The sequence below is a fragment of the Falco cherrug genome, chromosome 2, assembly GCF_023634085.1.
Source record: "Falco cherrug isolate bFalChe1 chromosome 2, bFalChe1.pri, whole genome shotgun sequence".
In the NCBI taxonomy this organism is placed as follows: domain Eukaryota; kingdom Metazoa; phylum Chordata; class Aves; order Falconiformes; family Falconidae; genus Falco; species Falco cherrug.
The window spans coordinates 71,146,329-71,161,491 of NC_073698.1; the positions used below are offsets into that span (position 1 = coordinate 71,146,329).

Below are 15,163 nucleotides of genomic sequence, written 5' to 3' on the forward strand. Positions count from 1 at the left end.
AATATAACATGGGACTGTTGTTTCACAGGAGGGGTTGCAATTTTAACAGCTTGTCACTGTTGAAAGGGAAAGGTTTTGCTTCCCCCCCCCTCGCCATCTCTTCATCTGATTCAGCTCACTATTTCAGATGAGCAACGTCCTGCCAAGTTCACAAGCTGAGTACCTTCACAAAAACCTTCAACCAACAGCTGAACCGGCACACGCCAGGAAGTGGAGTGAGCAGATAGGACTGTACAGACAAGAGAAGGGCAAGGAGTCCTTTACAATAGTAAAGCCACTGTAGCAAGCCACTAGATTAGCTCTTGTTTATGAAACCAGAGTTTGTGTACAGGCAAAAAAGCTATTTAAATGAGTCCCACAGTCAAATCCATTTCTTGCCTAACTAGATACTGAAAGCAAGGCAAATGAAAAACCCAATAGACTTAAGGGGAAAGAGAGAGCCCACCCTGGACAAGTATAGTCCCGGTGACACGTTGCTTGTACAGCTAACTCTCACGATTTCCAGGCAGCACCTAAGGAAAAGTGGCAAGCTCCTTCCCTTCCAACACACCAGAAGTTAGATGCATGTAGTTTGTGTTCTCAAACACATTTGCCACAAGGATTTATCTTGTCAGCTCTTAAATGATACGGTTGTTTACAGCCTATGGAGATGTACAAATTGATTATAAAGCAACATGAACTGAGCCACAAAATTACTCCCAAGACTGAAAATAAGATCTCATCTTCAGCCAAGAGATAAAAGCCTGAATTCTCATTCAATGTAAGGAAATTAACTGCAAACCTATTCAGAGACTCTGTCTATTCCCCAAAGTTCAAGATTATTTATCTCAGTAAGGTACTAGGTCAGGGTCAGCTATTAGGGGAGCACACAGACTAAGACATCAGGTAAGGCAAACTGGAAATCAAAAATGGATGAGCAACACAAGCATATATAGGAGAAACATTAAACAGAAGCCTGCATTCCATTTTCTGCATTGACTGAAATAACTTATGGATTACTGGCACAATAAAAGCAATGAGTTGTACTTTCTGAAAGATGATGGAAGAATTAAACAGTCAAAACAAAAAACTGCATCAAATGTCTAATGATGAAAGACTAACAGTTTACTCAGACCCACAACTGGTAACTCTAATATGAAATACAGTATTTTATTCACTGACCAAAATTAATACTAAAGTACATCAAAATCATAGTAAAATTCTGGAAGAAACTAGAAGCTGCAATAAGGGGAAAACAATTGTATAGCGTAGCTAGGAATATTACATGAAGTTATTCCTTCTTCCCTTTTGCTGTGGTGACTGTTGGTACTAAATCTAATATTTCATCTGAGTTATTGCCCCCTTTGAGTAAAACTTTAAGGTAGTTTAATATGAAAACACTTGAAATGTAACAGTAAAGAAACTATTACAGCAATAAACATCACTCCATACCCATCAGAGGACAGACATTTTAAATTCCATTTAAAGGATTTCCTTCATTTTATCTGGTAAATAAAGTGTTTACAAATCAAAAGTCACACTTGGTATATATGGTGTGTGAACTGTTATACAGCAGTGTGTATTAATAGGTGCAAAAGAAAAAACTGTGAATGCAAACTACATTTTCTGCTTTTACACATTTATGCCTTTCTTTTTCAAAGTTGATATGAATACAAAAAGCATACATACGTTTTTGTATTTTGAATACAGAAGTAAAATTTAAAACATGCACGCACATCCTATTACCCATCTTTACACACAGGGAGCATATATACACTGGCTGGATCTTAGCTGAATCAGACTTCAGTTACTAAATAGGAGTATTTCAGCATAGGCATCCCACACAACTCAGGTCAGAAACGTATTTCACATTGGAAATACAACTTCATCATTCCAAGTACTAAGACTTCCTTTTTTTGCCACACTAATTTATTCCAAGTAACCTTGCTAATTCAGATTCCAAATCTCTCCAAGTCTATAGTGGTTATTAGAGTAAGACTTGTCTATGGATCTGTATCACTTGTTACAAGAACTGACTGGTGTGCAGTGAAGGGGAAATGCTAAATTCTGTTACCAGTTCTGGGGACTTCCTCTTTAACACAGTCAAAATGAATTTCTGTGTTTCTTCACCAATCTTCTAAGCTACAAAATCAACAGCTTTCCTTTTTTAGAACAGTTCGATGTTTTACACAGTTCAAAACCCAAATTAACTAAAGGCCATAAGCTGTTGAGCTTCTTCAATGGAAGCCATTACAGGAACTACAAGGTGAATCATATTTCACAAACTATGAAGTATAGGATCCTGGTAGGTCTCGTTTCTACTCTAACTCAAAGTATTTTAAAAATCTTAATCTTTTCAGAACAGCAGACAAAATGCATATTAATAGCAGCAATGTCCTTTCATGTGTAAAGATGGAAGCATAAAAGACTGGTACAGGGAGCAAGGGAAGAAAAAAAAAAAAGATGGAAATGTGACTGTTTAAACACAAGTATAAAACTGTCTCCAATATATGAAATTACTGCTAACTCTTAACCAACTACAATCAAATTTGACATTACTGCCATACTTTGGATCTGTACCCTTCTTAGATGAAATCATTAGAAGAACTGAAACTGTCAGATCTTTTAAGCTGGAGGAAGGGGAGGAAATAACTCAAAAACTCACCATAGTCCTACTCTGGTTTTATTGCAGAAGCTCTTCCTCTTTGGTATGATTACTAATTCTAGAAGCTAATCACAAAGCAAAGCGAGGAGAAAGGTGAGAGAACAAACAAAGGAACCCTGCAAAGAAACCCTATACTACTGATTTTTATCTACACAAGCAATGGTAGCTTTCACTAACTATACAGTTATTCCTCTCATCGTTCCTCCTCAGGAGGATGACTGATGATGACATAGTGAGCCTCAAATGGGTCAAGTACTCATGATCACCAAGAAATCAAGAGCTTCAGAGAAGCAGCAGTAGATACAGGCAGGCACTGCATAAACATAGAACAGCCCAGGTTGGAAGGGATCTTAAAAGATCATCTGGTCCAACCTTTCGTGGGAAAAATCTCATACATTAGTAAATTATTAGAACACGTACCAATATCTGGATTGAAGATTTCTTCCACAACCAGTTGAAAAAATTCTTTGGAAACACCTCCTTCATCTACCCCTTGCTCTCCTTCAAATTCAACATACAATTGCTTCTTCAAGTCTGCAGGATTTTCCATGGCAATCATCTCTAGCTATTGAGTGAACAGACATAAGTATTTCATTAGTAAATCTGTTACTAGAAGAGTCAATTGAGTATCAAATACCAAAATCAAAACTAGCCTCCACACCTAAGAAGAAAGCAAGTTTAAGTTACAATAGTAAAATATCAGAAACCAACAGTAATGCTAAATCAGTCTAAGCATGTATTAGAATTTGGCAATTAATGCAGCAAGAAACTGGCTAACAGATCTGATCTGTTAGCCTTCTCCATTTCTACTCTTTTAAGCACTTACTTTAAACAAGTTAGCATCGTGCAGCACAAAATTCTCAGAAAACAGTAAGAAACCAAGATGTATTACTTTAATTACTTTTAATTAAATTCATCTGACAATGAAAAGAGACTGCAGTCTCATCTACATGTCTGACAACAAATGGTTTTGTGAAGGCACTACACAGATACGTTTTCAGATCCTTTTTGTGATCATTTACAGTGGAAGACAGAAGACAAGCCTCTGACTAGCAGTTGCATGTCACGAACAAAGAGCTGAAGGAATGCCCCTGCACCAGAATAAACCCATGCTAATATATTAATTGAATCCATCCCCATTCCTCTTGACCTTAATGAAAGATCTCAGAAATCTCTTGCTCTTATTTCTTCAGTGCCTTTAAACAGGTCTTCTACCACATTGCTTCCATGAAAGCGCAAGTTCAGTTAAGGTAAAACAGAAGTTGTGACATTTCATAGGAAAGGGTCTCGTGTCTATATAAAGGCCATTACAGGTCTTTCACTTTCTTCCAACAAAAATGTATCCTTTCAGTAAATCAAAATGCAGCAACATTTTGCAGCTGAGAAGAAATACGCTGCTTAAAAGCATAAATGTTGGTTAAACCTGTGCAGCATGATTACATTAAACTTACTATTTGGCAAAGAAATCTCAACAGCAGTAAAGGCACAGATGGATCTGTACAATCCTCCAAGACCGTATCACTAGTGAGATTTGCCTCTAAATTTGTGCTAGTGCAAACCGCACTTACCATTTATTTTTATTTCACTACCCTACCTTACCCAGACACACATGCCAATCCATTCTTTATGTACCAGAATTTTACTACAGAAGTATAAAGGAAAACAGGAACAGAACAGAGGATAAAGCCAGCAATGACGACACCAACTCATAAAGTGACACCACCAGTAAGATACATTTTTTCCTGGTAACTGCCAAGTTAGCCATCTTTCAAGCAGCATAGCAGGGGTAGATGGGTGACAGACCTAAGGCAGTCAGCGTAACATGTTTGAAGACTTTGAAGCTCCTCATGCAAGAGAATTATGTGGAGAAAGAACTGCACTAACTGGTACTGAAAACAAGTATGAGGGAAATAGAGTGTAACACAGCAGAATATAAAGCTCAGTTAATTAAAAAAATGGAGGCAAGCCATGAAGATTCCAATAATGAATGCAAGTTAGATTAGCTAATTTACTAAATTACAATATTATCTGGAAAATTTAGTTATGTACTACATATAAATATTCAGTATTTATTGTACATCATTTGCAATGAACTACTTTTGCCCTAAGACCACCAAATAACATTTACTCTTTGAAATTCACTGTATTTTATCAAGAATACTTCTGCAGCAAAAACATGCTGCAGTAGTCCTGCTCTTCCCCAGTCTTTCCATCACATGATTTCCACAACAGTGTAGTTTTGCATCTTGCCTTTCATGTGAATCATGAAATTATGCATCTTATAGACCTATAAAAATTTTTCCTCCTATCCAAGAAGAAAATGGAGCTTAAGCAATGTTCCAAATACAACTGAGACTTTTTAAAAACAAAAATTAGCATTTATTTTAAGACCATAAGTACAGGTTATACATTCTATTTGAATCCCTTCTACTTACAACTGACACTAAAGCTTTCTTTTCTTCTCCCCAGTCATGACTTCATTGGCTTTGTAGTATTTACCATCGGCAATTTACTATTTTGTAAGGTTTATGAATTTTGATGAGTTCTGAGAAAGCAAATATTGCCTCTCCATTTCTTTTGGGACAGCAACCCTTTGTCATAGTATAAAGACTTTCTTGTGTCATAGGAATACACTTAGTATAAGGAGAGTGGCTAATATTTATACATATGAAGTAATTAAAATTATTTTCAAATTATTTTTTTGGCTGAAAACTACGCTGCAATGAGTGATGTAAAAGAAAAGCAGTATACAAAAAACAGGAAGGACACATTCCTAGCTGAGCAAATGTTGACTGAGTAGATTTGAATGGTGCGCTGGATGTCTGTAAGCGAGTCAGATAAAGGATTACCAGAAAGCCAGTACTTTGAGTCAAAGTCTAATGTTCTTTGAAGTAGATTCTATAAACAGGACAACGTTCCCAAGCTGCTCAACTGAAGGTTGTGGGTTTAGCTGCTCCTTTGAACATCTATATCTTAGCACTGATGCTTCACAAGAAAACCAGAACTCCGTGGAAAACACAGCGTTAGTCATGACAGTAGAGGGGCATGAATTTTAGTAGAACTGCAGCAGTGTTTCTATAGCAAGGAAATATGAACTTCTGTTTAAGGTTGTTTGTGTTTTTAAATAATCAGAGTTGTCTCAGTCATGTCAACACAGATGCTGCTCGGTAAACCCGATCTATGTGTGTGTGTGAATTCCCAAAGTTTTAGGAGCCAATACATTTTCTGTCATAATGGTTTGACTGGCCAAGCAGATGATGAAGTCATTAAATTTTCCAGGGACTTCTCAAGAAGCATGTGTAAAGCATGTGTGTAGCAGCAGCAAAAATTGATCATCTATAAATTGAAAAGCTGAAAGCTGAGATAGGATGCTGAAAAGAATAGCTGTATTTTGTTGGCTGAGACATAGTCTTGTGCAACAGCATTAAGAGACTGTATGATGTACTTTGCTTATGGAACAACACTGTGCTTTCCTGAAAGACTGGAATCTTCCACTGACTAACAGAACTATGACAATGTTTAAAAGCTTAATGTAACACCAGAGTTTGTCTACCTTCTTAAAGCTGACAGTAACTGAAGTAATCTCTATTCAATTAAAAATGATCCACCCCCGCCCCCCCTCAAGTTCTAGCAATGTTACAGAAGTTTAACACATTCACACTACACTAGAAGGCAGAAGTGACATGAACACAACTACTTCAAGTTTGAAAGTACCAGTGACACATCATCACATGTTGGTCACTACGTTTTTCTGCAAAATGACATGTGAAGTAGTATTTAAAGTGACTTAAGAAGCATCCTCTCAAACTGTATTCTATGGTTCATGCATACACTTGCCAGCAGAGCTTGCATGCATCAACAGAGTCACACATATTCTGCATGCAACCAAGGGACACAGTGTCGAGATTTTCAAATGAACACACATGATCATCAATTTAGTCTAAGAGAACCTCAAAGCTCCTGAAGTACTTTGTTGCTAATATACTATGAGAGAATCTGCCTACTGGCTTTGGTTGCCACGTAAGAGTTTTTGAACAATCTATTCAGCAGTCTCATTTACAAGCAAGAGAAGCTTGCTGCCTGCCAGCTGTCTACATCCAATGTGAAATTTACGAAAGTGAGTTTCTAATTTGCAACTAAGTACCAGCCAGACTCTGCTGAAGGAATCCACCACATTTTCACTTGTAGAACTTGTGTGTTGTACTCATATCCTTTAAATCACTGCTACCTGAGAATAAATCCACATACAATCTGGGGCATGGGGGTGGGAAAAGTAAACTCAGAGGAAGGGGATGAAAGAAACATCTGCTGGGGGATGAAGAGGCAGAAGAAGGGATTTAAGGATAAACTGACTTTCGTTGCTACCACATCCATGTAACATGACTCAGGAGGAGTAGAGCTAACCTCTTAAACGCATTAAGCCTCCAAAATGCATGTTAACTGCTTTCAACTGTAAACTGAGCTACCACCTCCGAAATATAAGGGTACCTTAATAAAAGTGGGGACTAGCACTTCACCAGTTCCAAAATCTCCTGCCCGCTCCAGTGACCAACATACATAAAAATAAATATACAATAAGTATATAATACAAAGAAAGCATGTTTCATTAAAGTCCACTTCAATAAAAAAAATGAAAAATAAGTTTCAGATGCAAGTTTCATGCATGCAAAGAAACTGAACAATGAATCCGTAAATATTTTTTGCTTACATGTATGTGGCTCTAGGGTGAACTAAGATTCTCATAATAAGCAACTTCAAACAAGTTATTGCTTCAAAGTTATTTAAAAGTTACTGATTCAAATTCTCAATAAGAGAAAAAATCCTCCAGGAATAATTAAAAAAAATCATCACTTACCAGTGCTCACATTTGTTTTAGTGAAGTCCAAAAAGTGGGAAGATGTACATACGAATTCTAAAAGTTTAAATATTAAGTATTGATAAGAGAAAAGCAGCTTGGTGATACCTTAATTAGCTTGTCTAATTAGCAAAGAAAGACCAGTACTTTGTCCATTTGCAAGAAGAAATTATGAAGGCTGGTCATTACATTGGCTTGAAAAATATCTAACATCAATATGGAAAATATGAGTAAGATCATCTCAACCTCATTTTAATCAATATTTCTGAAAATGCTTTTATCAGGAAGTTAAGAGTTATTCCATATACAGTCAAAAAAAGTCTGCACCGACGTTTTGTAAAGACACAGGTGTAGTGACATATGTAATTATTACTTATAATTCAAACAAGGCTTTAAGAACCACAGAAATAAAAATAAAGGGCAATTCAAAGGTAAAAATATTTGTAATCATAATTACTTACCTGTAATGTAAGCATATTTGGAAACATTTTGCCACTGAACAGATTCTAAGAATGTGCTTTTACTACCGAAGACTATCACCCTGGCAAGATCTTTGTGATAGTTTTCAGTGAGACCCTTCCAAAGTTCAATACTGCACCCTAAACTGCAACCATCACTGATGCAAACTCATACAATGTAGCTTTCACTTAGGTTTAATGCTGCTAGTGCTGCTACAGAAGCACATGGTACCCCTCTTTGACTATAATCAGAGATAAAGCAAGTTATTTAAGGATTAGGACAAAAGACTGAAGATCTTCCTCCAGACCTGTTTCACACAATCAAGAAATGGAAACAAATTGTCAAAGTTACTAAAATCACTTCCCAAGCTGTTACAGGAAGTCCCTGTAGCAGTAGCATGCAATTTTACACAGATCAGGCGCTTGCTTCATGAAGAAAGATGCAAGATGACCCTGTGGAACAGTATTTTCCCTACAATACTTCCCCAATTAACAGCAGACTTGCATCTTAGACTTCCTCAGGTTTCTGTTTGGGTCACATCAAAATGCCCTGTCATTACCTTTTGACAGATCTTTCTTTCATGATGAGCTACAAATTCTGGGTAAAGACATCCATAATTTTAAGATACACAGTGTGGACAAAATATGTCTTTTTGCTTATGTTAAGCCTGCATCCTGATAATATGACTGGGTACTACCAGTTGAGAAAACCAGTCCAAATTAGCCATGCCATCTTTTATGCGCTCTCCGTCACTTTTTTACCATTAAAAGGACTTTGCAATCTCCCTGAAGAGACTCTGAACTCTCCAAATTTATTTCTATTGCATCCTTTTTGACATTAAAGTGAGAAGAGACAAATGAAAGAGACATAAGCAAACCATAGTAAACAAGAGAGACTGAATTGTTCCATCTGTTCCTTTCTTAACTCCTAACAATTCCTCAGGAGTATTTAAAATCTATTCCCTGAGCACTGATACTTTACATCATCAGTTAAAACACATCAATAGTTAAAAGGTGACTTCTGTACCCACTACATACATTTATCAACACAAATGTCTTTAAGTCCACGTCATCTCACAACAGCTACTTTGTTGTATTTTTGAAGTGGCACATACTCCCTTTCTCCAGTTAGGATGGTGACTCTTCACTCATCTCCGTTTTACTGAACATAATCTATTTTCCACTTTTGAGAAATGCCTGAGCTGCACATGGTCTCGTTGACTAACACTGCAGTTCAGCTCAGACTTGTATTTGGAACAATTTTATCTTTTTTCTTTAATTTCTGTCTCAGAATAAACAGTTTTAAATTCTTACTCTCCTGGGGAGGGGGGGTTGACAGAGTCAGATCACCATAAATTAGCATGTTCTGACAGCTTAAATTAACAGCCCTAAGAGGATCCATGGCAACTACCCAGGCATGTACTCATAGACTGCTAGGCTGTGCAAGGGCTGCTGCAAGTGCATCACAGTTTAAATCAGATTAAGCTCAAACATACTAATTTAAACTATGTAGGTTTCCAACAGCCCAAGAGTGTGCACAGTGGTGACTGCTGTGGCACCACTGTGATACAGCAGCTGCACCAACTTGATGTCACCTGTGAGCTTTCTAAGCAACACTAAACATTTTTTTGTCCTCAAAGATTTCAACTTCCTTCCACAACAAGCAGTATGTGGAAGAACGCCCCTTTTAGTATTTACAGTTTTTCCTTCCCATCATCATCATGAGGAGGAAGGTCTGCTTCCTCTCTGCTGGAACTGACATTAAACACTTCCCTAAAACCAAGCTCTTAAGGTTTTTTAGCCCACCCTCTCCTAAACAGATAGTACCGTCCCTCTTTTACATATCCCAAAGCTGAACAGTCAAGGAAATAAACTCCACCACACTAATGTAACAAAACATAACTGGATACAACTGTAAGTCTGATAGACAATGAAATTACAAATTCTTGAGAATTAGAAAACTGTACATAGTACACTTTAATCTTAAAACAGTGCATTCCTCATTTGCCTAAGGTTGGGTTTACAGACAGAACCCATTTCTACAACACAATTTTATTTGTCCTATTGGTACTGGAGACAAATGTTTTCCTTCCTAAGTCGTATCATCAGCAATTCCCATGAAGCAGCTAACCCATCTGGAAGTTCATAGGTACACAGAAAAATCAAGGCGGGAGCTTGTTTAGGGCTCTCACAATTAAACTTCAGTAGCAGTTAAAAGTCACCAGATTTAACTAAAAGTAACAGCTGAGCTGAGAGGCAAAACCAGGTCCTTTCCCCAGAGTCTCTCCAAACACCTGCCTGGCTCTTCAGCAACAAGTTGTAAAGCCATGGTTAAATCTAAAATTTTGTGAACATTGCTGTGCTTTAATAGCAGAACACAGAAAAATAACACCTTTAAGGAAAAAAAAAGAAGAGTCCTAAAACTAAAGAACATATTTTTGTAAAAAAGTTTACTGTGAAATACTCTGTATAGTTCGTATCTTGTATAATTCCCATCTTCCAAAGATGTGTCAAAAAATGGCTTTCAATTTTACTTTAGAAAGCCAGCATATTCAGAAACAGGCTGCTCTCACAGTTCTTAGGTACCAACAGGTCTGTCTTCTCCTTTCTCAGTTATATCATATTTGCACCAAATTGCAACAATGCTTAGAGAAATGATGTTCCACTTATCATGCAGGCACTCCACACATTTTGTATCTGCAAGTTCAGAAGTCCACATGAAGAGCCCACAACTGAAACAATTCCTACTTCCACCTAGAAAACCCTACTATGAGAAGATAATCCAAAACACTCCAGAGGACAAAGTAACAGAAGTTGGTCATTCTCACCATTAAGAGCTGTTAACAGCACAAAATCTATTAAGATTCTTAAAGGGAATAAGAACTATTTGGCACCTTAAAACATTTAAGTCTGCAACCGCCCCGAGTAGAATTAACTCCACTGAACATACAAATCTCCAGCAGCACACTTAGAATTCAAACTTAATATGGTACAACTATTTGAGTTTCTTCTAGGGGAGACGTAGTAAATAAAACACCGCACTTGCATGCAGTCCTCTTCAGTCAGTCAAAGCCCACATAGTTTGAACTAGACAGAACCAACAAACTTAAAATCCATGTTACTGTGTGACTTACCCGGACGAGCGCATCATCTATGATGTGATCACGTCTCACTTTAAGTCGCAAATAGGGGTTGAGCTGCTGTCCTTGAACTAAGCTGTAGAGCACAGTTATGCGTCTTTCACTGTACATCCGGATTCTATTGTCATAATACAATCCCAGGTTCTTGGTAACAGCATTCAATATGAAGGGGCAGGTCATAAAAGAGAATTTATTTTCTGTTTCTACTTTGAAGAAAGTGTAGTCTTTGTCCATTTCTAGAACATCATTCAGTGGTTCATTAATAAATTCTTCAAAAGGGATAAGTGGTTTTCTGCAATCTATAGTTTTAACACCAAGTTCAGTTTCCAGTGGGTCCACACGAGGACCTTTTTTATTTCTTCTTTCCTCACCCAACAGCTCTTGAAGAGTTAGTTCACTTGATTCTGGGATAGGTTCTTCATCTTCTTCCTCGTTATGATCTGTGTCCACATCCCCTCCTACTACATTTGCATAGTAAACCATTTTCAAGCACTTTGAAGCAGCAACAACAGCATCATCATCATTCACTAGGTTACGACTATTGAACTCGTTGCTTATGACTTTGTAAGTAATAAGCTGCTGAAATGTTTCCATCATTCTCCGAATCTGGTCTGCTCTGTACTTAGACCACAATCTGACCAGTTTTGCTTGAGCTGCAAGGGGTAGTTTGCTCATTGCTTTGCAAAACAATGGTAGAGCCATTTCCAGATATTCTGGGCTATGAAGATTGCCATTCTCCATAACGATAATAAACAAATTCAGATAGTTAGGATCCCGAGAGTACACATTATGGTAAGTCAAGTCACATTCCACATTAGGTGACAAGTACACGAGTGCATTTAAAAAGGCAGTTTCTATTTTTTCATTAGAAAGTAATCTATCATAGACCCGTCTGACTGCTTCAATATCTACAGACACTTCATCCGGGCCTAGTTTTTGGAGGTTATTATCTCCCTGCGTGTTATCACCTATTCTTGACGATGAAGATGACGATGCACCTGAATCTTCTTCCATAGCAGCAGCCGAACAGGCAGCTTTTTCCTTTTCATCTTCATCTTTGTCTTCATCCTTTCCTTGAAGGGACTTGAGCTCCTCCTTGGTGTGCTGCTTGGCTTTTCGGAAACTCTGTACCAATGCTTCAGCACTAGAAAATACTCTCCCAATCACCCGGATTAAAGGGGAATAATCCTCTTTCTCTCGACATAGTTCAAGAATTTCATATATCTTGTCTTCTGTTAGAAAAGTTACATCTATAAAAACATAACGTATTAATTTCATTAAGTTAAAAATTTAAAAAATACTTCTAATTTGCTCAAGACATCTGTGTATCGTATCATCATTAACACTGGAAAAACAGTGTCAATGCTGGATAAATTCAAGACATACTTTATAATTTCATTAGCATGAAGAAACATGATTTCATTCATTATGATTTTGTAAAATACATTATTCATAGATGTTGACCAGAGAACATGCTCAATGGTAAAAGTGTTTTGCAGCCAATTAACTGTATTTGGAAGTTAACAGTATTCTATCATCTGAACAAGAGCAATTAAATCAATCAGTAAGATGTTTAAAGGATTTAATGAGTCTTCTGGTAAATCTGCATAGTTAATGTGCAAGCAACTATACACAAAGTAAACTGTATCAACCTCTTTTCAAATATAGCATATGGACTTCATACACTGTGCCGCGCGCCCTGCGCGCCCCCCCCCCGCTTAAAAACCTTAAAAACAGGTCTTGAAGAAAGAATTCAGTAATTTGTTTTGTATATTAATGGGAAAGTAAGATTTCTTATTTCTATCTTTAATGCTTTCTGCAACTGTTTAGTATAAAAACTGATGCCTGAAAATCCTCCCAAAAACATGCTCAGAAATTTACACTGCCCTCTAAATTACACACTCAGTTGGGCATATGGGTTATTTCTTTGTACATCAGGCCTCACAGATAAACAACTTGAGTATACTCATCAATGTGCTATTCAGATGAACAAGCTGCTTTACATATATCATCTGCATGGGCTCCAAATACCTGTCTGTTCCCCTGTACCTGCAGACCCCTGATATGAAGTCATCTGGTGGTCCATTTGTTATTTGGAATCTTCCTTTCTCTTTAGAAAAGAGAAGGAGAAAACATTATTTATAGCTTTCTATGCTACTTCTCAAAGAGAATCCACAGATGCTTTCACATCAAGTGATTATTTGGAGTAGGATTACCACATGATCAGACCCCGAAAAGGTGTTCTAGGTTAAGCAGATTCTTCTGAACTGACACATAATTTAGAGCTAAAACTGAATCTGTTTAACAGCATCTCTGGAGATCTAAAACCACACACATCACAGCACTGTGTTCACCAACAATGCTGGCACAAGTACCCCTGCAGAAAGAAGGAAGTGTATCATTTTAATAAAGACAGTTATATGTTAAAAGTATTTTGAAATGTGATTGCCTACACTAACATTCATTCCAAGCAATCGTTCAGTTAAAAAATACAAACTAAATGATGCAAAGACAGACAACCCATTGATTTTCCACAGAGCCCCAAGCCATTTTTAGAGCACATATAACACAGGAAAGATTAAGCTTATGTCATGCTGCTGAGGTTGACTTCTAACCAATCTGAAGACAGTGAAAAAGTTTCAAAATTAAAATCTGTCCTCTTAAAGAAACAACAGCATTTAAAATATTATGAAACGATTCAAGCTTTGTGCAACATCTCCTATTTTTATCTGCCCTAATGCATGCTCAAGAAGCAAACCTGCCTAAAAGAAGTGTAACTGCCAATACAGATGCTGTTACACACCATAGCTCCTCAAAATGAGAGCCACAGCACCAAGTTCACTGACTCTGGACTGCAGACGTTATTCATAGCATAAGAATTATCAGCAAAAGTTGACGCTAACAGGACAACACATTTCAGATGTCCATACTTACAGCAGGAATACCCCAGTCAATCTTTCAAAGGTTTTAGTATTTAAGGAGTTAACCATGTACTATTTCCAGTTAAAACATTTAGTATTACCATCAGCAGTTTCATTAAGTTTTGAGTCATATCCTGTGACCATCCTCTAATTGAGCTGCCATAAGGGTCTGCCCCATTTTTACTTTACAGCAATTAGAACAGCTGCAGAAAGACAAAACGTTAAGTGAAGCGTTCTTCTAACTCAAGTAAATTTTTGCTGAGTTGTGTCTGAACATGTAAGCTTTTGCTTTTACATGCCCTCTCCTCTTACCCTTTCTACTGCTACTAAGTGATCCAGCAAAGTAAACTTATCTCCTCTCAGACCTTGTTCTCAGTAATACTTCATGATGAATCCATCCACAAAATCAAGCTTTAGCAGTAATTCTTAAGTGAGAAAAAGGTTGCATGTGATCTATATATCACCAACACACTCCCTAATTAGCAAACTTATTAATAATATTTTCATTATCTCTTAGGGAAGCTTTGTTACGATTGTGTGCTCACTGCCTGTCCACTGACATTCTCTGTTCCCAATTTAATGTTTTTGTGATCAGTTGAAAATAGCTTCCCAGGTAATTATAACATTGATTTTGAAATGGTGTTCTCATATATATGACTACATCTGTAACCTTTGCTTTTCATATATTTGCAATTTCTCTATTTGCTTCCTCTTTTTGGACTGCCATCTAAGATATTACTGAGATGCTGACAATGGACCCAGGTAAGTTTTCCCAATAGTCTTAGAGCTTAGCACTACAGAAAAGTAATTCAAACAATTCTTTCTGAAGGGCATTTCTTTCAATTTATTTAGAATTTTCAATCCTATGTCAAGCATAAAAGCAAGCTACACATCCTGTTCCTTGGCTTTCTTAAACGTAACTGCAGTTTTCCCAGTAACTGTTGCTGTAGATGAACCTTAAAGACTTTCAGTGTACCACACTCCTTAGACATCATCCAATTCCAAAAGGTAACCAAGAGTCTCAAAGGTCTTTAAGAATGCATTAATGCTCTTTGTCTATACAGCTACAAAGACAGGTCAATACCTGCGATGCTGTGACAGATGAAGTCTGAGTCATTATTTTACACAACAGACTGTCTCTGGAG

At 37.2% G+C, this 15,163-nt stretch overlaps 1 protein-coding gene across 12 annotated transcripts in view; it reads right to left on the reverse strand.

Annotated features, from left to right (window-relative positions):
* The window catches only part of UBE3A (ubiquitin protein ligase E3A), a 54,430-nt gene that overhangs the window by 5,789 nt on the left and 33,478 nt on the right, over window positions 1–15,163 (reverse strand). For all 12 annotated transcript variants that reach the window (XM_055701270.1, XM_055701267.1, XM_055701276.1 and 9 more), the window contains 2 exons: window positions 11,092–12,347; window positions 3,065–3,209 (listed from right to left, as the gene is read on the reverse strand). In XM_055701270.1, the coding sequence (XP_055557245.1) occupies window positions 3,065–3,209; window positions 11,092–12,347 (1,401 nt within the window). The remainder of the gene's footprint in view (window positions 1–3,064; window positions 3,210–11,091; window positions 12,348–15,163) is intronic.